The sequence below is a fragment of the Cardiocondyla obscurior genome, linkage group LG02, assembly GCF_019399895.1.
Source record: "Cardiocondyla obscurior isolate alpha-2009 linkage group LG02, Cobs3.1, whole genome shotgun sequence".
Taxonomy (NCBI): domain Eukaryota; kingdom Metazoa; phylum Arthropoda; class Insecta; order Hymenoptera; family Formicidae; genus Cardiocondyla; species Cardiocondyla obscurior.
In genome coordinates this window covers 10,683,283-10,707,285 of record NC_091865.1, presented here as the reverse complement: position 1 = coordinate 10,707,285, position 24,003 = coordinate 10,683,283, and the positions used below count along the sequence as shown (strand labels likewise).

General features: G+C 42.3%; 1 protein-coding gene and 1 long non-coding RNA gene across 2 annotated transcripts in view; both read right to left on the bottom strand.

Moving 5' to 3' along the window:
• The window catches only part of LOC139113145 (Krueppel-like factor 3), a 248,051-nt gene extending 228,023 nt beyond the window's left edge, over window positions 1–20,028 (bottom strand). Inside the window, exons 1-2 of the mRNA XM_070674078.1 lie at window positions 19,538–20,028; window positions 15,252–15,822 (exon numbers count right to left, since the gene is read on the bottom strand). Of these exons, the coding sequence (XP_070530179.1) occupies window positions 15,252–15,344 (93 nt within the window). The 5' untranslated portion in view covers window positions 15,345–15,822; window positions 19,538–20,028. The remainder of the gene's footprint in view (window positions 1–15,251; window positions 15,823–19,537) is intronic.
• A 1,084-nt stretch (window positions 20,029–21,112) lies between these two features.
• Window positions 21,113–23,491, bottom strand: LOC139113144 (uncharacterized). Its single transcript, XR_011547635.1, has 3 exons — window positions 23,139–23,491; window positions 22,400–22,924; window positions 21,113–22,310 (listed from the first exon to the last, which is right to left on the bottom strand). It is a non-coding gene; the product is annotated as an uncharacterized lncRNA (long non-coding RNA).
• Between the last annotated feature and the right edge of the window lie 512 nt (window positions 23,492–24,003).

Sequence of the window (24,003 nt, the reverse complement as noted above, 5' to 3'; positions counted from 1 at the left end):
TCTAAAGTGCACAACAATCCGAGTGTGAGTCATAACGAGTGACCACGCCTAAGTAGCAATGTTCATCGGGAACGGCGTGAAATTGAGGTAGAAAACGTATTCGGTCGTTTAAATCGCCGTCGTTTGCGAATACACGATGTCACCGCCGCGCGTGGTTGTATCGATCGTAAGTCACAATGCTGTCGAGTTAATAGAATCACTTTTCGCGCGCCGGCGAGTCAATAAGTGGCCATCTCGCGAAGGAATATCGCCGATAAATGACGCGCCTACGGACTACTTCCTCGTAAAATCGAACTGTCGGGTCTACATCTATTTTCAGATTGCCAACGCGCCTCCGTGTTCACCGGGCAAAACCTGTTCGACATCGCGTTTCGTTTCACGCGCCATTCGATATACTCGATTCTACCCAGCTTATCGGCAATATGTCTCGTCAAAGTGCCGTTCTGATAACGGTTCGGTGAAGAAATCACGAAGAAAAATGCCCTGTACGTCTTTTGCGAAATTTATATCACTTTTATTTATTCGAACGATTTTTTTTTCTCTCTCATTTTTAGAAAATAGATTTTAATCTTCCAGATAGAAATTCGTGAATTATTATCTAGTTATATTTCTGTCCATGTATTATACTGCACTAAAAAAAAAAATTCTTACTAATTTCGTAAGGTACATTTTTGCGTCGAATTAACCAAATTAAATAAAATTATATTTATTGCCAAATAATTCAATGATAATTGACAAATATTTTGTAACTAATATCGAATTTAGTCTTAAAAATATTTTGTAATTAATTCGGTAATAATTACAAAATTATTTTGTATGCATTAACTACGTAACTATTACTTTTACCAAATCTATCAATTTGTTTTAACACGAATATATAAACGCCACCGCAGAATTGCGCTAACCTCCACGTAAACAAATACGCCCAAGATCTCCTGATCATTATCTTTGCGTTTTTAACTCCCGTTTCTTACTTTCGTTCGACGCACGCTAATGATGGGTTGCAAGCGTAAACGCCCGATCTATTTAAAGGGGAAATTAACTCAGGCTGAACTTTCCAAGAGCGCTAATGAAAAACGTCGGTGTTCGTGTCAGTTGGCGAAAATTACTGCGCACTTTGTGCGTGACACGTTGTGCTCGGCAAGTACCTGCCGATCTGTATAATTAGCACCGCTGATATCATAATTAAAAAAATTTCTGTACACGAATCATTAACGTAATCAGTAATTCAATAAATCACGTATTGCATACATAAAACGTTGCTATCTTATTTTTTTCCCCCCTTTTAAACATTATCGAAGTTTCTGTTCGGTAATGGATTTGCTATATGTATATACGATTTAACTTAACTGCAGGAAACATGCAACTTAACTGGCACGAAGCGTTTAGAGCTATAAATTATACGATTGCGCCGATAATTATACTGTATAATTCAGAGAATAAAAGAGATTCTCATACCCAATTTACTTTCAAGTATTTACTTTTAAAAGTTTATATAAATATTAATTTCATCGTCGTTGACCAGATAGATAGACAAAATGGCAGGCGCGCCTGTTGATAAAAAAAAAAAATTATCTATGCCTCTGCAAGTCTTCGGAAAGTTATAAACTAAACCCGTCGACAAGCATCAAGTATCAAGTCCGTCCGAGTCGTCGGTCAGTCGCGGAGTCGACGAACCTCTATCGATCTTTACCTTCTATCTGCCCTCGTCCTCCCCCGGCCGGTCGCCTGTCCGTCCGTCCGTCCGTCGTGTAGGAATGCAACTTAGGAACGACTCGTCGCCAAGTTTCACGCTTCGAATGACCTCCTCCGGAGCTCCGAGAGCGAGGCAGCGCAAGCGTCCTCCTCTCGTACTCACGATTACGTCGCGCTCGTCCGTTACGAGTTATGAATATTAAATGCGAAGTAAGCTAAATCCGGCAATGAGAATTCGTAGCTATCCGCGCAACGAGGAAACTCGGCGGCGAATTTTACAACGATAATCAGTGGGATCTTAGACGTGTCCGGTTAGAACTTGAGGAAAAACAAGAGGTGGAGCGAGGCGATTAAAAAAAAAAAGAAAAAGAAAAAAAAACAATGTGTTATGCTAGCGCGCGCGCGTCTAAAGCAAACACTGGCCGAGTTCAGCGGAAGAAGCTGCTCCGGCTGCTAATTACATTTTCGTTACTCTTTATAATTTAAGCAAGAGTACCGTTTCTCCGAATAACGCTCGTGTGGGAAATATTAAAAAGTACGCATAGATTTGCCATAAATCGGGCCGGTTATATTCATCGAGTTCACCTTAGGCCGGCTAGAGGTTAGGCATTTATTACGCGACGCATTGCAAACGTCGTAATTATCGCGCTCGCTCGCGATCCCCGGCGATATACCATCCGGTTGTTTGCCATAATCGCGAGAGTATGCGCCCATTAACGCTTCCAACAGCCGGCTATTTAAATTCTACGCGAACGGAGCGCGCAAATGCGCTTTATACCCCTCGGTGCAATCACGCGCGCGACTCCGAAGCCGTTAAAATAAACGTAACGAGCATTTCGACCTTTACTAGCCGTCTAAGAGCGAGCGCATCTCGTCCCGGGGTATAAAAGCGGGGCCGCCCCAATGATCCGGTATATCATAGCGCTTAAACGTCAGCGGAGCCTCGTCGAAACTCATCCGCGTGTATGTCCTCGTAAACGGGGTGTCACAACTCGCCTGTGGCCGCAGCATCTCTACGTGGCGTGCGAGAGTACACGCTCATTCCGCGCATTACGCCGCTCGGCGAGATCACGCCCGTGCGATTCCCGTCGCGCTCTGTCTCTCGAGTTTTAAAATATTTTACAGGTGCAACATTTACCGCTGGAAATAACTCATTATTGTCCAGATTACGTAAGTAATTCTCATATAAAAATAACAAGCTCGTCAAATCTTGAGCCTTTAAGTTAAAATTTAGGTTGGGACTATTCGGTACGCCACAAAAATAACGTATGTGTTCTCAAAGTCCAATTTATCGTCTTGCGAGCGAGCCGGATTTAGAAAAGAGCAAAGGTCTATATAGGTTCATATCTAACGGGTCAAGTTTCTCACACACGAGGCCAAAACCTAGATCAACGTTAAGATCGATGCTGTCGGTCGCTGCAAATTTAATTAAGATCACAAAAGAGGAACTTGCGGCAGTTTGTTCGTGAAGTTAAAGGCTGGAAAGAGAAAAAAAAAGAAAAAAAAAAAGATAATCATATGCCGGAGAAGAGAGAAGCGAAAAGATGCGTTATCTCGATAAGATAGTAGAGTGATACGCGCTGTCAACATCGCGCCTATCTTCGGTTAGACAGAAAAAGAGAGAAAGAGGCGAGAGGCTGAACTATTCTTCAGTACCACGGGTACTCTCGCGTTAGGCGCGATTAACAGTACTTCACGTAGGCTATAACTTTCCGGACACGCTTCGACATGAGGCTTTGTCACCGATGCCCCGGTGGCGGACCCCTCGTAAACCTGACAATTACATCCAAAGCCTACACGTATACCCGACCGCCGAGAGTCGCAAATGAAATAACTACGAGCGGCTAATAACGCCGCGCCTCCTCCACCTCGCTTCCCGTCGGCTACGAAGGAAATGTTACTCCTCGACGGATTGCATCGCCGCGAGTAAACTGAATTAAGAACGTGCGACCGCAAATTAAGACCCGCTCCACGCGTGCACACGCATACGGGATAGGCACACGAGGTTTCGCATCGTTACACAGACCACCCCTGCGACAACTAAACATTTATCTTCGTCAGTGACAAGATCAAAATTCCCCGGTCTCTATGTAAAAATTCTTTTCATTAATTCCATCGTACTTGTATAATTATCGAGCGAATTTCGGATTCTCTAAAAACGTTGAGGGTCAATCAAACGTTCAAGCTACCTGACAATAATTGTATAATAATTATTATTCTAATAATTATCTATAATTAATTATTAATCTTTAATTCTTTGAACTCTATTTTTTTTTCAAGTACAAAACGTTATCGTAATAATTATAAATACTTTCGTAAGAAAAATTGCGATTATTTCGCGAATATTAAAATATTAAAAGTAACTCAAGATAATTTTTTTTTTCTTTTTTTCTCTTTTTCTCCCAATAATTTTACTGTCTCGACCTTTCTTTTAAACTTTCCGACAAAGTGCCCGAAAATGCATGAGGGAGAAAGCGCAGACGTTATTGCCGTTAATACTGAAATTGCGTTCGAAAATGTGAAGTCTCGCGTCACGATTTGATCGTTTATAGCTGTAAAGTAATGGGTCACTATTAAGGGGCTGTATTAAAATTCCCATATTTCGTGTGCCAAAGGAATTACCGTAAATCTGATTAATACCGAAAAGAACCGTAAACCAGTAAACGAGATTTAACGGGTTAAAATCTCAAATGTTCACAAAAATGTGTATTATAAAGAAAATAAAAAAAAAAAATTTTTTTAAGTAAAAATTAAAAATTACCTCCGATTATTTGAGTACCATAAATAACGTGTTAATTGTACGCGAGATTCTTCGATAAAACTGCGCGAATAAAACTTCACCAAAGTGATATTTATTTAGAAATCAATTGTACGCAAATGCTGAAAGATTTCCGAAGCCATCAATGGAAACGACTCTCGGCGGAGTCGACTTGGCCGATGTCGCTTCCGGCGGTTGCCGACTCCGCGTTTGCGCCTCCAATACGTTAAGCTCGGCCCGTAATCAGTTCTCTCTGTTACGAGCAAGCGCAATCGTCCTTCCCTGATTTTACGAGCGCGTGGTGAGAGAGGAGCGCAATTCCAGGATCGGGCAATAAAACGATATTCTCTATTGTGAAGCTAGCCCGACCGCGTGTCCACCGGCGTCAATGGCTGGAAGAAGGACGAGAGGGAACGGAACGGGAGAGTGATCGAGAGTGAAGGAATGGGACAGCGGCGAAGTTTGAAAAGGCGGAAAACCGCGCGGTCAGACGCGATTCCGGAGATTTACGGGTCACCGTATAACGAAGGGGGCTCATCAGCATCGGCGCTACACCAAGCGCGGCCTTTTCTGTTTCCTACCCGCATACTCGGTATACACGCGAAGTTCTTAACGTGCGATTTTTCAACGAACGAGAAAAAGAGAAAACCCCACGAGCGTTCTCAATCAATTTAATTACTCGCTGGAATCGCGTATGCCAGTGCGGGATCGCGTCCTCCTTGAAAGGCAACGTGTGCATCGGCGAGAAACAAGACTGTTGCTCAAGTGACTCGAGTGTCTCTCGCAGGGACGCTAAATCTTCCCTCGAGTGGACGACGATTGGAAGATCGAAGATAAAGATCTGTATCTAATTTGATATAAATCTCACGCGTCTAACGTTACGTAACATATGTATCTTACACTATTGTAAATTTCTATAGTCGTTACGTTTGACTAAAAAAAAAAAAAAATGTGTATTCTCGACCACCCGAGGAGTAGTAAAAGTTCTCGCCTACTTGCGACATTATCGATATTAATCGACCATCGTCCAATCCCGTAAAAAAATATTGCTTAACCAATTTTGCTAATCAATTATAATTTACAAAAAAGAAAAAAAAATAATTCGACACTTATTCCCGGCGGGGGAGGGTACTACGTAAGAGACTGATTGCGCAACTTCATCGATCTCGACGTATAAATTTACATTATGAAAAATGTGGTGCGCGTGCGGGTGCCATTAATACGGATCATTAGATCAAGCAGAGGGGAGTATCAGAGAGAACGGACTCTAATTATTCTTGCCGACGCATGACAAATTGATACAATCGGGGAGACTGATGACGTGCACTCGCCGGGAATCGCACGATGGCCGAAAGATGACAAACGGGTATGTTAATTGCGAAAGGGCACGCATCGCGCCGCGTTATAGGCGCGTATGGCATTCGGGACGCGCAGCGCCCCGGCCAGTGCGACGCTGTTTTACGACTATTTTAAAGCTGACTGAAATACGACGGCCGATGAAATCGGTGCGAGCTAGCGCCGTCTTCCGTATGACTTTATGGCTCTTGCGCAATGATACGCGAAGAAAAATCATACGGACGTGCAGAGGTCCGTAATCGTCCCCGCCCGTGCCGTTCCCACAGCCTCGATTAGCCTTTGATATTGAACGTCGTACTGTAATTCGTTCTATAATTGAGCCGATTTTACGTGAAAAACGTTAAACGATGTCGATTAACTATTTCGAACTTGTTGGTGCGAAAAAGGCGTCATATTTTTGAATTTCGGAGAGATATAAATCGAGGGTAGAAACGAAGATTTACTATATAACGAAGCGCATTGAATTTTCTTTATGCATAACACCTTCGCGATAATCGCGTCTTTGTGACGAACTATAAAATTGCAAAAGTGACTTGACAATGTTTACACCTCATGTAAATTCTTGATGTCGCGTAAATTTCCATGCCACACGTCGCGTGATCGCCAATCTTCAATCTTCTACGACGCGCGGACCTATAATGCAGACAAGAGGCCGCAGCTCGTAGTCATTTATCTCAAATTTTCCACGTCATTATCCTTGCGTTCGATTACGCGGACGGTATTTCTCTCATCATAGATAATGCGTTGTATTAACATTATCAATGAGCCGGCGAACAAAACCGTAAGCAGACGATCCTACCTTTTTTTTTTTTTTTTTTTTTTTTTATTAGAGAGCAACGTAGCTGAGTACTTACACCAAGAAACAAAATTAGCATTTTTATCGCGAATATTTCTTCATAATAATATCAGTAGATTAAAATATTTTCTAATTTAGATTTTAAAAAATTGAATTTATCAGAAGATATATATATGCGTAATTAACATCTTTCATTTTAACACTCAACATATAAAAATACACATTCAAACTCTAGACTCGAGTACGCTTAAGTACGACATCGAGCGATGATTGTGGTAAGCAGGGTTTTATTATAGAAGTCAATCCTGACATTGTTTCGTTCGATCTAACAGATTCTCGGTTCGTACGACAGATCTCCGTATCGTTGCCATTGCGCAAGACAATTCTTTTATTTTTTTATTTAGCCACCATTATATGTAATTGCGACGCGGACAGAAATATTAATTTTCTGAACGTTTGAATCGGCCACACCTTGACAAATGATTAACATTTCGCGCGGTATGCAAAGAAACCAGATACCGGAATCGCTGGAATTCATCGGTGCGCTGACGTCTCCGCGTGTAATTACGCACAATGATAGCCATGCCATTTCGTGCGCTTTTAAATACATGTCCCGGTTTAATGCGCGCGTCTGGCGCGACTATGATGCACAATAACGCGCGACAAAGAATGCAGTTACGGCGCGATTTCATCGTGTGACGGCTCGAGCAACTTGATAGGCGTCAAGACGTGCAAAATTATTTACAAATTTAATTAATTAGCATGAAATCCACTTGCCATGGCAAAAAAAAAAATACTGTAATCGCGCATTGACACTCATCGTTTATCGCACACGGATATTATGCCCTCGCGCTGTAGAAGAAATATTTCCAGCATTATCGATCGCGCTATCAGCGACGTTAGTTATCACTGGTCGCGTTCACCGGCAAAAGCTGCTTCGCAACAGTTGTAAAAATCGTAAATCTTATCGGCGTACGTTTCTAGATTCGACCAAAATCCTAAGAACACGGTCGTACTGTCTGCGAATCGTAAGACGTTTACTTCGACCTCGTTGAATCCACAAACAACAATGACTTTCTCCGCGCGTCGAAAGGAGGAAGTTAAACGAGCCTACAACTATTCATCGCTGGCGATACCCCTCCGCGCTTCTCTCGAAAAAAAAATGAATTATTTATTTCACACGGAACTGGCCCAGCCTCACATCGACTAATGGTGAAAGCGTTGGACCAGTTCGAATATTTCTAAAGCAGCAGTCAATAGACTTTGCTTTCCAAAAAAACTGTATGAGTCGCCCTTTAGTAATTAACAAGCGAGTTAACACAGATACCTGCATTCCACTGTGAACATAATAAGTAATTGCCGAAAAATATATATATCGCAATAAAAAATTATTTTACGAGTATTAATTCTCGTTGACTAGGAAAAATAAATAATTCAGTATCAATATCGAAGCATCGCCGCCAGTTGTTGCTTCGGCTATAACTTGAATACATCGATGCCTTCTCGTCTTAGGAAAGCCAGAAACAGCGAAGGTGGAAGTCTCCCAATGATTTATTAACGTTAGGAAGAGGAAGCCGGTCTATCTATTAGATCTATTAGCACCTTAGACAATAACAGCGACGATCTAAGTACTTAAATAACTTGCATGCGACTTACTCGCCGCCCACGTGAATTTCTTACGGCCGTTGCGCGTCGTCTCTTTCTCTCCAACTATCGTAGCCGACTATCGATTGCAAAGACGATTATCCTTCAAGGGAAACTCTATTACTTGAATAAACGATCCAGGACGAAAGAAGGTAAAGAAAAAAGAAAAGACGTGATAAAAATTTTCTTTAGGCCTATTTCGAAGCAGAAGTTACGACTCAGTTGCTCCATTTTGCTCTTTTAATGCTTCCGTTAATTTTTCCGTTAATAGATATATTAAATTTACGTGAATGTTTTTCACAGAATAATCGGTTAATGTTCCTTCAACTGAGAATAATTACAATGTCACACTTGAAACGTTTCCGTTTAACATAAAACTTTCGAAAGGGGACGCGGATCAAAAAGGTAACGCGAAGGATCGCGCGTTGCCGGCAAGATCGAGAGCTTAAAAGCGCCGTCGAGCTACGAGCGCGATTCGCCGCGGCGCGACGGCACGACGAACGTTTTGTCGCCAGTGATTGGCGTTTGAAAGGACAAGCGCGACAATGCAATTACCCTGGCCTTAACCGTCGCCGACCGATGGGACTCACCGGCAAATATATTGCAACGACGCTGCTGCACGTACACGTTCGCGCGCTTTCCCGTGCTCGCCAAGTCGTGGCGCTGAAAATAAAGCTTGCTGCTTTTTCAACATCATTTCCTATCGTGAAAAAAAAAAATAAAAAAAAATAAAAAATTAAAAGGGAATTCTGACGCCGCGGCTTCGAACCCTAGTCGGAAAACTGGCGGTACAATATCGTTCGAAGTCTTCGTGTTTCTCGAAGCGTTATTCATTCCTTAGATGCTTTGAATAATAAATTCTACCGGCGTGAATTCTCACTTTGAAATAATATCTTTGGATATTACGAGCGGAGTTAGTTTCGTTATGCGACGATGTGAGTGACATGCGTATCTCAAGCGTTAATATTCGTACATTAGAATTTTCGTTTCATCATTCAATAAATCAGATTGATAATATGCGTTCTATCGTATGCAACCTCGCTGTAATTACAAGCGTCACGGCGAATACAGTGTGTTACGACTCGTGACTCGTCCGGAAGAGGTTAATTAGCACGGTCGGTCCCTCTTGTGTTTCCGAGAGGAAGTTTACGAAGAGATCGAAAGAAAAAGAAAAGTAGGTAAAAAAAAAAAATTAAAAAAAAAAGTTTAAAATTAAGAACGTAATTTTTTTAATCATTATATATCATCTATCTTTAGTTATTTCGTAAACTAAATAGTATTTTACGACGACGAATCGCGTGAAAAGTGTAGAAAATATATCATAGAAAATCAGTATTCTTACTTTTATTATGGTTATTATTCATTAGTGTCGTCTGCCTAAGCAAACGTAAGCCGATGAACACGGAAAAATGATAGTTACACCCTCCCGTAAAACATTTTATGGCTACTTCTGATTCGCGAGCTTAAATGCATCCTTTATGAGGTTTTAATACATTCGCTTCTATATCGCGATAAAACTCGCGTTGAAAACTGCGCCTGCATTTTAATTATCGCGCTCTTATCGCTGTGGGTCGTGCCGACAAATTAATACGCGCACCAATACGAACGCGCGCGATCGAGTGTCCACTTAAAAAAAAGAGAATAACCATTCTCTCGCGGTCGAACAGACAACAGGTTTGTATTAATTCAAAACACGCGAGATGCGACACGATAAAGACAACCTTCGCTCGAGAACTTGTTACATTTAATATTTAAAGCTTACTGGAAGATTAAGCGCGTTCTCGACTAAAGAGAAAAAAAAATTAATAAATAATATAAAATATAAAAAAATAAGAGAAGAAGCGAGATCGATCATGACAGCAGGTGGATTTCATGATTGTTTACACTAAAATTAAATTTTCGTGAGATATATACTTATTTGGTTTATTCAGCGCTATTTATGTAAATGAAGAAATGTTTTCTAATTCCTTAACGGTTTGGGCTATCAAGCAGCACGAGCGTCGTAATCTTTGACCTAATTGCCACGACCTTTCTGGCTGGAGTTTTATGTGACTGTGCTTTTTTTTTTTTTTTTCCTTGGATTAGAAACGCGCGAGAAATGTCCGTGAGCCATTTGTGTGGCTCCTAATTAGGTAATAGTCTGGTTAACATTTAACAGCGACGTACCACTTTAAAAAAGTCTTTTTTATTAATTGAATCTACTGGTTGTCCAACGACCAATGTTTTCACTCGTCTATTTGACGCGGTAAAAATATTAAATATCAGATTTATATTAAAAAAAAAAAAAAAAAAAAAAAAAAGAGAGAAAGAGAGAAACATTAAACTCGGATACCCTTATGTTATTTGATTTTAAATAAAAGTATGAATATCGAGCAACATTTTTTTAGGAAAAATCTCCAATTTTTTTGCACATTAATAACGTTCAACGGTGAATTATTTCAACAATTGTGTCACGAATTAAATTTCAATAAAGGCAAATATACAAAATAATCTATAAACGACATAGAAAAAAAAAAAAAAAAAAAAAATTAGTGACATCTCGCACACGCGGTCCAATCTTCTTCGACGGCACTCAAGTCGCGCGCGTCGTGTTTCGCGTCGCGTACTCCGTATTTACCCGCGCATCGAGCATCGAGCATCGTAGTCGGCAAAGCTTGTGGAGTGGCTTGCGGAACAGCCGAACGGGCAAACAGGTGGCGAGTCGCGACGCGCGGCTCTTAACTGTAAACGGATGTTCCTAGCGAGAGGATCAGCCGCACCGCCACTCGATATGCCATCGGAACCTCTCTCGCTCCCCGTCTCTCACGTGTGAACTTTACCGTGGCTTTTTACGAGCGAGTTAATACGCGCGCGCGCCCACCCGAGTGAACGGAATAATGAAGATTGCATAATACCCGCAGCACCCGTCGCCGATGAGATCACTTCCGTGACTTCCTGACATTGACTCGCGAGGCCGACCCACGTGTTAAACGCGCGTTCCTAAGACCGGCACCGGTAACCGGCAGCACGGCGACCGAGATAGGCTTTGCTGCCTGTCAGATTGTTGACACAAGCAGTGACACGTTTAATAGGATTATTTATGCTCTCGGAGGCGCTTAAACGGCCTCCGCGTTCGTATCGGCTTCATCTACCTGACGGCGCGTAGCATAATTATGTCGACGCGCGGCGCGACTTGTATCTCGGCCGGCGGCCACGTCGACGACGCCTAGACCCTGATCCCTGATCCCGTCCTCGACATGGGATTTCGCGATTTACACCTTACGATACCGTCACATATGTATATGCAAGCTTTATCTGCGAACGTACGCGATATTATTCGCAAATAAGAGAAATGTCTTAATCCACGGCGTCACAGTAGCGATTTATAAAAAATTATACAGCTTATTCGTTGATCTTAAAATATTGCGACCTGATGTATTTTCATTATTTCGGTATTACTTATTAAACGCTTCTATAAACACGTTAAAAATTAATACCGTGCTAGTAAGCATGCTAATAAAAATTTGAACGGGCTAGTCTTACAAATAAAAATCAACTACAGCCGAGTAATTATTAATAATAAAATAAACGCAAGAGACAATGTCGTCGAGATCTCTTATCAAACGGTAGTTACATTAAAGATGAAAATGTAGCGAAGATCGACCGGCCGCTTGTCTAGAGCAGTTGCGCGAGGAAACGCACAGTCATTAAGTGAACGCGAAGCTAATATCGAAAGAAAGCAAATGCAATTTTTAACAAAGGTGTACCCGTAGGCCTGCCACTTGGAGGGTGACTAGGACGACACGATATTGAACGGTAGCCGTCAGCGTGCGATCCTATTAGCCCGCATTGTATGCTAATGAGCGCTTGTCGCCTGTGATCCATGCTTATATCGCGTTATATCGTCAGCAGTGGTTCTCAGTGAATCGCGCTTTTCCATTGCGTGATGATAATTTGTCGCCTTATCGCGGGCTCGTCGCGTGTCCGTAGTTCCCTCAGTTCCGAACAGTCGGGACGATCTCGGACTTAAATGCCGACCGCCGTCGACGTTTCGGTACGACGAGATGCAATTAATCGGAGCCAATTAAAAATATAGTTACGTCGCGCCTCGCACGAATTACTTATCCTCGAGGCGTAACGAAAATGAGAACTGTTGCTAGGTGATTACGGTCGGATTACGGCCGATTTAACGCCCTAATACGTTTCGTCGTCGGGTGAAAAAAAAAAAAAAGTTCCGGTAGGAGAAACCCGCGCTCAAAGGGTTACATAAAATTACTCTCCATCTCTTTCGCGGCTTTACTGAAAAGTTCAGTCGGCAAACGTGAAAAGCAAAGGGACGCGAGAACGATGAAAAAGGGTCCCTCTCATCATCGGTTGATAAACAATTTACGGCCTAGACTAATCTCTTTTACGACCCTTTACTGCACGCGATTTGAGTTTAAAGCGACGATGTAAATAGTCGCTATCTTTCGTGACACTGAAAGTTTTTTTTTCTGCGATCATTATAATGACAAACGGAATACGAAAAAAAAAAGAAAAAGGAAAAAGAAAACAGTTTTTTAAACTCCAAAGCACGGAGGACGAGTTTAAAAATGCAAATTGCACAGCTGATGAATTATTATTGACCAAAAAAAAAAAAAAATAATGTAGATGTCATCGCGCAACAATGTAATAATCAAATAGAGTCCCAGCTTTAGCTATTGTTATACGTATACAATGTGTGATGCATGCAATTTTAAGCATCCCTAAAGCATAGTTGGAACATTATATACGACCGATGAGGGCAAACTGTAGTTTAATGGGCACGTAAATTTTTTATGCGCCATTAAAATGATCATGAGAATGACCGCGCGAGCGGGCGCGCGCACACACGCGCATATTTTTCACGGATGACGCCACGAGAGACGCGGAGAGCTTCTTAAGAAACGCAGACTAAAGCTTTGGCGCAATGAATTTTTCTGCGGACGGCTGAAACGAGTGTAATTAACGTTACGACTGTTGTTGGTGGTTATCCAACTGTGGGCTCATCTCAGAACCGTCGACTGGCCACTCGGCTCGCGTGCACGCGTGTACGTGCACACGTACGCGCGATTCACACACGGGCGCACCAGCGGCTTACATAAGCGCGTAGCACGACGCTCTATGCAAACTGAATTAGATATCAACAATTAACCGGAGTGGCGAGTGAAAGTAACGTGGGCCAGCGACATTAGATTTATCTACTTTTTGAGGAAAGAGGTATGTGTGAAATTATGTTGAGTAATATGTGGTGGCGCTTGAAAATTATGTATAAAACGCGACTCCTATATTGCGAATGTATGAATAATATGACAAAAGACGTGTATCGGTAAATAGAAACGGTGTTTTAGATGGAAATAACGGAAAGCGATATCTAATCGTGACGCTATGAAGATGTATTCGCGTAAAACGGTATATATCTCGCTCGTTATTATCCTATTCTTAATGTAGACGACGGGGAAAAAAAATTGAAAAGATAGTCGGTCTCGAATTCAAGACCTCAAATTTTTCCGATATTTTAAATTGTTTGTTAAAGTAGAAATTAAGGTAACGTATCGAACAATGAGAAGGTATTCTTTTCGAGGGAGAAAATAGTCGGCTTTGTGAAAAATTAAGTAAGATTATGCTAATTACGATTGCCAAAATAATTGGCGATCGCGATCGGTTCCGCCGCTTTCTAACGGTGATGAGATGAAAGTTGGGTTAGCTTATAGAGGGTGATTAGATTAATTAATCGAGACGGGGTTCGATAGGTTAGCGAGATAGCTGGCGGTTTCGCAATCATTGGTAAGGTTAATTGCAAAAAGCCGCGGTATGCGCTAATGGTATTTGCGGTGTTGATGGATCCATCGTCACGAACCGAAGAAACTAATGGCGCCATCGCGGATCGGAGATCGATCAATCGGATTAGAGGATCGGCGAACAAAATGAGCGATCGGACTTTACTTGCGGAGAAATGAACGCCGAAGAAAAAGCGGCAGTGATCGATGGTGCAATGAACTCGCAAAGCTCTTACCTCTTCGAGCTTCATTATTCACTCAACTCTCTGAGTTTCGCTTCTAATTTTAAGTGACTTTGATTTAGCAATCGTGGACTTTATTATTCCGACGTTCCGCCAATCTTATCTTCGTCGAAGAGATTAAGAATTTCTCGTGAAATTATGATCCCGCGGTTGTCCATAATGGATTGTCTACAATACTTAATGCAACATTTATTTTCCATCGCTTTCGAAACGACGTAATTAAATATCACGCGTCACCGCGAAAGAATAAAGCGCCGCTAATTCTTTTTTTTTTTTTTTTTTTTTTTATCAAGCGAGTGTATTATCTACTTTTGCGCTATATACGTACGTACGTTTTGCAAGAAGGTGCTTTTGAGAAATCGATTATAACAAAAATTGCAAACAATATTTCATATATCATTGTCAGTCGCATAATCTTCGATCACATTAGCTTTATCTTTCGGTGATGCGAAGCCGACAGATGTATCGGGAACGCTTCCTGATTTTGGTCGACGGGCTCATGTAAGAAAAGAGTAAAAAAATCAGTCTGTTTTTAATCTAAGTGCGATTCGAACCTTTCGACGAGTGAGTTCTCAGCTACGAGTCAGAGAGTACCTCCGAAGCGTCGCCGTAATTATATCGCGACTCAAGAACTCAGTTCTCTAAACGTTATTGCGAATATATTCTCCACAAATAGTATCACAACCCAGAGAAGCCTTTAGCTTTCTCTGAGGCGTCGTTGTGAATCACCCAGGAACTCGGTTCCCGAAACGTCGTACGCGAGTGAAAAATTAAAAAAAAGATATTAAACGGCGAAACGAAATAAAAAGGCTGTAGTGTGCGTGTGAGACACACAAGCGAATGAGTTAAAAGGACCGATCAAAAGTGTACGCGATTACGTCCGCAGGACCAAACAGAGGAGACGATCATACAGCGCAAGTAGAGATGTCAAGGAAAAAAGAACGTTAAGGGAATAGATGCTAGAAATAGATGCAGTGACTCACCATGAAAACCATGAACCTTGATTGCACGTTGGCGCTCCCGATGTAAGTCAGCGTTTCCAGCCACCGTGATGATCGCCGGGGTGGTGTCCTCATCCACTTCTGCTTTGCAGACTGTCCTCCGTAGCACTCCACAGCCGCGCGAAAAATAGTCGATCACTTCACGATTACGCGATCACACACACCGAACTCCTTTTATATTTTTATATATATATAATTTTTTTTTCTTGAATCTTTTTTTTACCTGCCTTTACTGTAACTCGACAACGCGGACAAGGGGAACAGCGTTTGAAATTATTGTCGTTAATAAAAGTGCGATAAACGTGCGTATTTACCCGCGAAACGCGATTCTTATTGCTTTTGCGAGCGTGGAAAAATGCTGGTTTACACGTTCACATTTCCAATATCGCTATTTAGTTGCGATTAACCGGCATATATTTTGACCGTGATTATTATTGACTACTAATTGATCTATCTAACTTATTAATTGGCTATCGGTGACGGTAAATATATTGGTCTACCGGCATTCGATTGGCATACTGGCATAAATACTGGCCCGTTCGGCTCCGGTCACCTGCAACATACAAATGCGTCGTCGTCAGCATTAGAAACCGCAACCTGATGAAACTGGAAAATGTAACTAGCGTCGCGGAAATCATAATTCTAGTCGCCTTTGTAGCGGAACGACGAAAATTTAGGGCGAGAACCGTGGCACCGAAATAGAGATCACTCGCACCGAATCGGCGTCGAATTTCGCGGGCATCGCTGTTCCTAATTGTATGCACTTTGATACTCTTTGAACCAAAAAATACCGAGAATCTGTAGTACAAAATCAAACACAAACATTTCTACTTCATCTGCCTTGATTTCAATATTTAGCAATCAATAAAAAAAAAAAAAAAATTTTAAAAAAAGAGTAATTTCTTCTCATTATAAAATTAAATTATCCAAAAAGGGGAAGATTAATTTCAAAATGCGTCAAATTTATGTCATACCTACGTGTGCGCAACTGAATAAAAAAATTCGTACACGAGAGAAAGTACTCAATTAACGTGCAAGCTGCTGCACCGAGGCGGAAGTGTCGACCTCCATTATTTTGTTTCGAAGATCTATGTAGTATGATGAGTGATCGTGTCACCAGGAAAAACGGATCGGATAATAGAGCGGGCAAATGTAACGGCATCATTTTGTAGGGCGCGGTCGAGTGTACTAGGCCGGGCCCGTGACGCACCCGGTCTTTATTTAAATCATTCGATCCGTCACGGTATAATCGATTAGCGCTAATAGCTAAGGAAATAGAGTACACCGTGGTTTGAAGATACTCGCGTTATTTCCACGCCTCTCACGGTCATCTCCTGGTCGGTCAATCAATCGGCAAACAATTTTATCTGCTTGCTAAGCAGAAAGAAAAAAAAAATTGGAAAAAAAAGAGAAAAGTAATTTTGAAGAAATGTTACATTCATTTTCTTTTATTAATTTTTATTTAATTCAGCGTCAACGAAAGTTAAAAGCCGATTTCTTTAAATATCTTCGATAAACAGGAAATGATTACCGTTGCATTTATAAGATGTTTTTTTTTTTGTTCAAAGTTAACAAAAATGATCAGGTAATGAATTGCATACGTGTTGCGGACGACGCAAATAAAGAGCACGTTGCTATTTCTATCTTTGTCAATATGTTTTCACCGCAAATTCGTCATCAACGGAATACGTGGCCGGCAAATATATCTTGCGCTGCAGTAACTCGCCGTGAAATTTTATTGAAACTTTATAATACAGTTCCAGTACTTTGTCGTTAAACTTGGCTCGTAATTATCGAACGCGACAGTTCTACGACCACTCGACCTCAAAACTGCACATCGGTACAACGAGCCGATAAAACCATGCAATGCCTAAAATAATACAATACGATTTCTACCGAGAGAGCAATACGATGCTTGTATCTTAATTGAAAGATTGCGAAACGTCGCGCTTAATAAATATAACGCGCTTGACTGTCCAGTTTAAATGAGGGTATCTGTACTGAATATTAATATGCCTATTATACATATATGAACGTATATCTCTTCTGACGGAGCAGTCGGAAACACACAATCATATACACGTTATTTTTTTTTTCTAAGCCAAAATTCAGAAAGTTTAGCGAGTCTTTCACTTTGATCAATCGGGCATGATTCAAAATATTAAACGTACCATGAAGACGAGACTTTTCCGACCAGCCCAAAGATCCTACGAAGGAAAACCGACCTAAGCGAAAATGGCAAGCTAGCCGTCGATTCTCTACACCTACGTACGGAGTCGCTCTGGTGCCGCCGCACGTTTCTACAGGTTTATGAATGAAGCAGCACGCGTAAGCGACGACTAGAACACTGTGTGTAAGAGGCGGCGGCAGCGAAAGTAACCTGCTCTAGCTTGTATACCTGCTCGGAGGCACACCGTAGCTCGCGGCGCGTATACGTGCGCACGTGCACACCTATGCAGCGAGCAGGCAGTCAAGCTGGCAGGTAGGCAGGCAGGTAGGCCAGAGCGGGCAGGTAAAGAACCGCCCTGGATAATTGCATCGAGTGCGAGTAGCAAACCGCACGGCGGGCAGACGCGTGTCGCTGTGGGCGCGAAAAGTGGCGCCGACGCTGCTGGACGCCACGAAGGGCGGCTTCGACATTTTCTCCGGCGACACCGAGACGAGAGTTTAAAAGCGAGAGGTATTTATCGCGAAGAGCTTTCCCTCTCGTATAGAAATAATACGGAGAAAATTAGAGAAAATGTATTAAGAGGCGATAACACTCGAAGATAAAAAAAGCTCTAAGCAAGAAATGAAATTATAATTGTAAAATTGAACAGCGACATTGGAAATACCTACCTCGAAGCAAATTTTACTTGTTTTGTTTTTTTTTTCTTTTTTTAATAGTTTAATATAATGTAGAAAATAGATTTTAAAAAATAAGATAAATGTATCCTAACGCTCATCAATTTAGCTTAATACGTGAAATCGACTTTTCTCAAAAAATAAATAATTTCGTCTATATAATTAATTAATTAATTAAGTTATTAACTAAATGTTAGGCAGTATAGATAGCATTAAAGAGGGAAGTTCGCAATTAATCTTTCATACATTGAACATGAGTATCTAATAACACAATAATAAAGATTCAGCAACATAGTATTCATTAAAATGCAGATGGTATCATATCGGAACCATTAGTTATCATCGCCCGTCGTCGTATTTCATTATCATCATTTGTCACGATCAGTAGAAAGTTGTGAAGTGTAAAAATAATCAGACACCAGCGTGTCCAGAGAGAATCAGATAAGCGACTTTCCCGCGCGACTACATACGAGATTAAACTAATAACTGGATGATCTCATTCGAGTTAAATGAGATGACCGTATATGCCAAGGTACAACGGTAATCAGGTTGAACTTGAAACTTTCATGTAACTCTACGAGAATAATTCTCATAAAGCAACAGACAATATTTCACACGGTTTTAATCTTGAGGTAAAGTGCAAAAGTAACAAATTTCCCGATCGACGTTTATTTCAAAATTATTAACTAGTTTAACCGATATTATAAATATATCTCTCAAACATACATATTAAAAAAAAGAAACAATATATTCTTAAAAAAAAAAAAAAAAAATTAATTACTTTTTTTAAAGCCAAATTAAATTTCACGATAAAATAAGAAATCTCATAACATATAGCCTCGAGAAAGATTTCTAAAACATTTTCCTTCTGTATTCTACGACGAAATGTGCTTTCGTACGACACAATTATAACAAAGAATTGTTACGATATGCTGACCAGAGGGAGAGAGTGAGAGACATAGATTCATTTTCTTACGTGCCTCGATGCTGTCACGTCGCACAGTTATCTGCATGTATACCGAAGACCGGTTATACGACCGCCGGCAAATAATTGCATTATACGGTGGCGCGTTAGATAATGATCGACGCATATCGGGTCGGATTCCGCGTGAACTCGGACGGGATTTACCATTGCCGGGGCACTACCTTATCTAGCCTTCTGGCCGATCGCCTTGAAAATCACCGCAATTGGCAGCATAAATACCCGTACCAAATGCCAGGCATAGACTCGCGCATATTTCTGAGCGATGCGATAACGCGCCTTGCGAAATATCGACGATTTTCTCATTATTAATTTGTAAAACGCGTTCCTAAAATATCTCCGAAATGAAGCTCCGTTTCTACCCGAGCGAAATGTCAATGAAACGACGCTGATTATGAAAGCGTAAAGATAATTTATATACGTAGACTTATGTGTCGCTTACCAAATTTTCTTGCGCTCCGTGGACGTTTCGGCACCTCTCCGCCTAATCCGAGCATAGACGCCTATCACAGAGACTTTTCACCTTCGCACCTACCCGCGATCCGTTGAGCACACGCACTTTCGGGACCCGGGACGACCAACGGCGGCGAGTCCGAGTCTCTCTTCCCGCAAGTTCGCCCGAGAAACGGCGAGGCACAATGAACACGATTGTCACATACAGTCCGCGATTCCGCTCGCGGTGATCGCGCCGGCGAGCCGATTAGCGTCCGAATTGAGCACTTGTTTGCCGGAGAAAAAGATGCGATAACCGAGGACGGGACCCAACGCAGTCGAGGACCACGCGCAACTTCGCGACGTACCTCGAGCTGTTCCGTTTGAAAATTTCAAACGACGACAGACCACTCGATCACACCGATAGATGGCGGCCAGACGCACCGTCGCGTGCTGTTTGGAATACGGCGCGGCACGAAAAAAGAAGAAAAAAAAAAAAAAAAAAAAAAAAAACTAGCTACACTTTTTACGGGGCGGAGTGGGTCACATCACTCGTCGACGCCGAACGGTAGAACGCGTCGATGATCCGCCAGCTGATAGATCGCGTACGGCTTCAGAGTCACTCGTGATCTCGCGACGGGCATAATTCCCCGCGCGCGTCGCCGACACCGACTCCGCTCCGCTCTCTCCTCTGGGCACGTCGAAGACGTCGCTCGCTGCTGCAATGGAGATAACTTCTCGGTTTGCGTCTCGGTGTTGTCACCGCGGTAACGTTCACGTCGATACGGTCAGCACCACTGGCCGGATCATCTCGTCACGGGCGACTCGACGCCGGGCCAAGATGAACGTGCGCTCGCAGCACGGGAACTAACGTGGCCGTCGTTTCTCGCGTACTGCCGACGAGACGGCGGCATGGCGCGGGTCACAACACGCGTCACAACACCCGAAGAAACGTTCCTCTAACCGTCGCCGGCGCACCCGTACTCCGTACTGCCCGTACGCGCGGCACGACGCGCGCTCGTGCGGCGGAAACGCGCGCGCGGAACACCACGGACGGCCGCGACCGGGTGGAGGAGGTGGAGGAAGCGCGAACTGGTGGGCCGACGGGCAACGATGTGCGACGACGTGCAACGATGACACGCGGACGGAGCCGCTGGTGGCCGACTGCCGCCGACGGATGAACGAGCGGCCGAAGTACCGGACAGACCGCCGGGATAGGGGGCGGACAGGGCGCACTCTCAACGATCAGCTGATCGCCACGCGCGGCTGCTATGGTAACTTGACGTCAGCCTTTCAGCGGTCGGCTCCTCCACCGCTGAGACTGCACCCGCACCGACTCATTTCGCGAGGAAACACCTCATGCTCCGTGCTTATCTCTTTTTCTCTTAGCGCGCCTCTGTGCGTGCACGCATGTACGCGCGCACGGCTGAGTATCCCTCGCACGTGCGACACCGCACGAGTAAACGCTCCGCGCGCACGTGGGCACGTAGGCACGTGCAGCGTCAATGATAAAATTTCTGACGTTTCTCCCGACGTCTTTCACGTACTTGATTTTTTTTTTTTCTCTCTTTCTCTCTCTCTTTCTCCCTCCTTCTCTCTTCTCCGTTTTTAAAACGTCAATTCGCGCGGCAGGAGACACGTGTGAGAAATGGGCGAGACAGACCAAAGGCACGAGCAGACTAAAAGAGAGGAAGATAAAAAGAAATAAAGAATAAAGAGGAGAGATAAGGTTGTCGTGGAGCGACCTAAGCACGTAAGCGCGACTCGTCACACGGCTTGAAACGGTATGGGCGAGCCGACGGCCGAGCGTGACAGGAGGGAAAATCACGAGGCGAGCGTGGTAATGGCGCGAGCGACAACGTACGCCATCCGCTCGTGTCGGCAGCCGGGCGTGCACTGCCTTCCCGAGTCGTTTGCTGGCTCACCATCCTCGACTCCGGCTTGGCTAGCTCGTTCACTCCTTCACTCGCTCACTCGCTCGAGAGCGGAGTCGGCGCTCGCTTGTATCGCGTGCCCCGCGACGACGTGCCGGCTCGGCGGGGTACCGCGTGCGGCGGAAGGATACCCAATCAATTAGGAGATATCGATTGGAATCAAAGTACTTTTCGGCTACATGAGAAAGGATCGAGTAACCCTAGATGCTTTCGTCAGTGCCGACTGCACCTGACGTTTCGATTGACGCTAATCTGAGGCAGCTTCATTTTCGTTTTCCAACAAAATATGCAAAAACTAATAACGTATATGTATTATAATAAATTTTAGTAATTAAACGCACAAAATCAAAATTGAACTTAGGACTCAATAAAGTTTGAAACAAAGAACGCGAATAAAAAGAGAACTAAAGTTTGATCATTCAGATCAATCTCTGAATATCTGTAGTATTTGTCATGTAATAAATATCTTGCGAAAAGCACGAGTGGCAGCATTCACTCAACGATGTTGAAACGCATTGCGGTATCTTTACGACTTTGATCACTCTAACGTTTAGTCTGTAAAAAAATTTTCAGCAAAATTATTACTTAGACTTGTAGAGAGTCTACATTTTTTTAAATTAAAATTGTTCTTACATTTGAATCGCTGATCTTCATCCGCTAACATAACACGAACAATGCAATGCCGTGATATATTCGTGACGTGACGCTTTTTTCCATATTCAAATCACATAATGTAATTTACTGTTTTAAATCAAAAGCGAATGATCTAGAAAGTCATATCGTTAAAAGAGCGTAACTGATGAGCAGGAAAATTAACTTGAGTCACAGTTTAACAGTCTTTATTTCCACCTGCAATATAAAGAAGATAGAGAGATAATTAGATAATTAATTATGATTTACGCTGATCAATATTGATGAGATTCATTTACGATATGTACCATGTGTATGATAAGAGGGCAGGTACTAGTTGTATAAAGAGCAAACGCAATTTCTGTTGCTTACAATAAAGATTTTGCCAACATGTACCCGCTGTCCACACATGTGGGTGTCGCTATTCGAATATTTTCCAAGTGAGATCGATCCGTGATTTTTCTTTAGCGTGTGCATACGTGCGTCTATACGGTATGTGTGACCGAATGTAGACAAATCAATGGCCACGCCTTTGGGAACCGGGCGCCTCGCCAGACGTAGCCAGCTGAAGACAAAGACACCCACGTGCGAATTGTATCTCCCTCTTGATCCAAAAAATCCTCTAGGAAACTACCTCTGATAATTGCCGTTCCAAGAAGCTGCAAGAATGACCGATTCACCATACCTCCGTTCCTCTCATAAGGTACATATGTATTGTTAGTCATCGCGCGGCCTACATTCTTTCCTGCTTGCACAGAGATACTTCAGGCGATCCTTTCGGCATTACATCTCGATTCGCAATGTTATTCAATCATTAAAATGTCAATGCCTACCTGTAAAGCAAATGCGTTTAATAAATAAAATGCACAAAAAAAATAATGCGTTGTATATTTATTTGTTGACCAATTTACTTGTAATTTATTTTCTGTTAATTAATATAATTTTTATTAAATTCACGATTAATTGTATACAATGCAAACATCTGGCAGCTCGGAAAAAATTTAAAGTTAAAAATATTTTTAAAAATCTTCCTGGTTGCATACTTACGCGCATTGAAAAGCTAAAATTATTCTGTAAATTGAGGTTTTCGTATTCTCGCTTTCTGTATAAACTTGCACGGCAATGTCGATCTATTAGATGTATGAGAATACCCATAAACCAAGGGCTGTCGTGCAAAGTGCAGCATTATGCGTGAAAACGGATTGCTCGAGGTGATGCACATTATTCCTATGTGCGATCGTGGCACATCAGCCTATAGATAAACCGAATACAACAGGTAAGTGAATGAATTTTTGCCCCATCAACGTAAATTCCACCGTGTTTGCGCGTGACGAGACGGGAGCGTGTAGGGATCAACTGAAATTACCGTGGACGTGCAACTCACGTAACGTGCCAACGTTAAACGGCTCGATAACGATTCGTGAGAATTTTGAGAGGTCGTCTTCCGTCTAAGGTTATGCGGGCGCTCGTGATTCCCTGCAAGAGAACGTGGAATTTCCTTCAAGGATCGGATCAAAAATCTTAATTTTATTGAATAAGGTTATAGATTGCAACATTTTACATATACTGTACAGTACTTACATACGTGCATATCATGAAAGGATATAGAAGCCTATAAAAGAAGTTAAGTGCTGCCATCTGTCTTCTAAGACTGTCTAGTGAATTTGCTCCGCGTTGATATGGCAGGTAGAAAAGTTAAAATTGTCGGTTCGAGAAAATAAAATTACTGTCTAAATTAAAAATTAAATTATTATTTTTAATTATTTGTCGGCATGTATATTATTAATTTTTTTTGTGGTAAAAAGGTTGAGATTTACGTACAAAAATTAATTGCAGCGTATTCGAATAGATGATATTGTCACTGTTGTGTAACAGTTATGAAAGAAGTTAGACTTTAAAAGGATAAACGTCA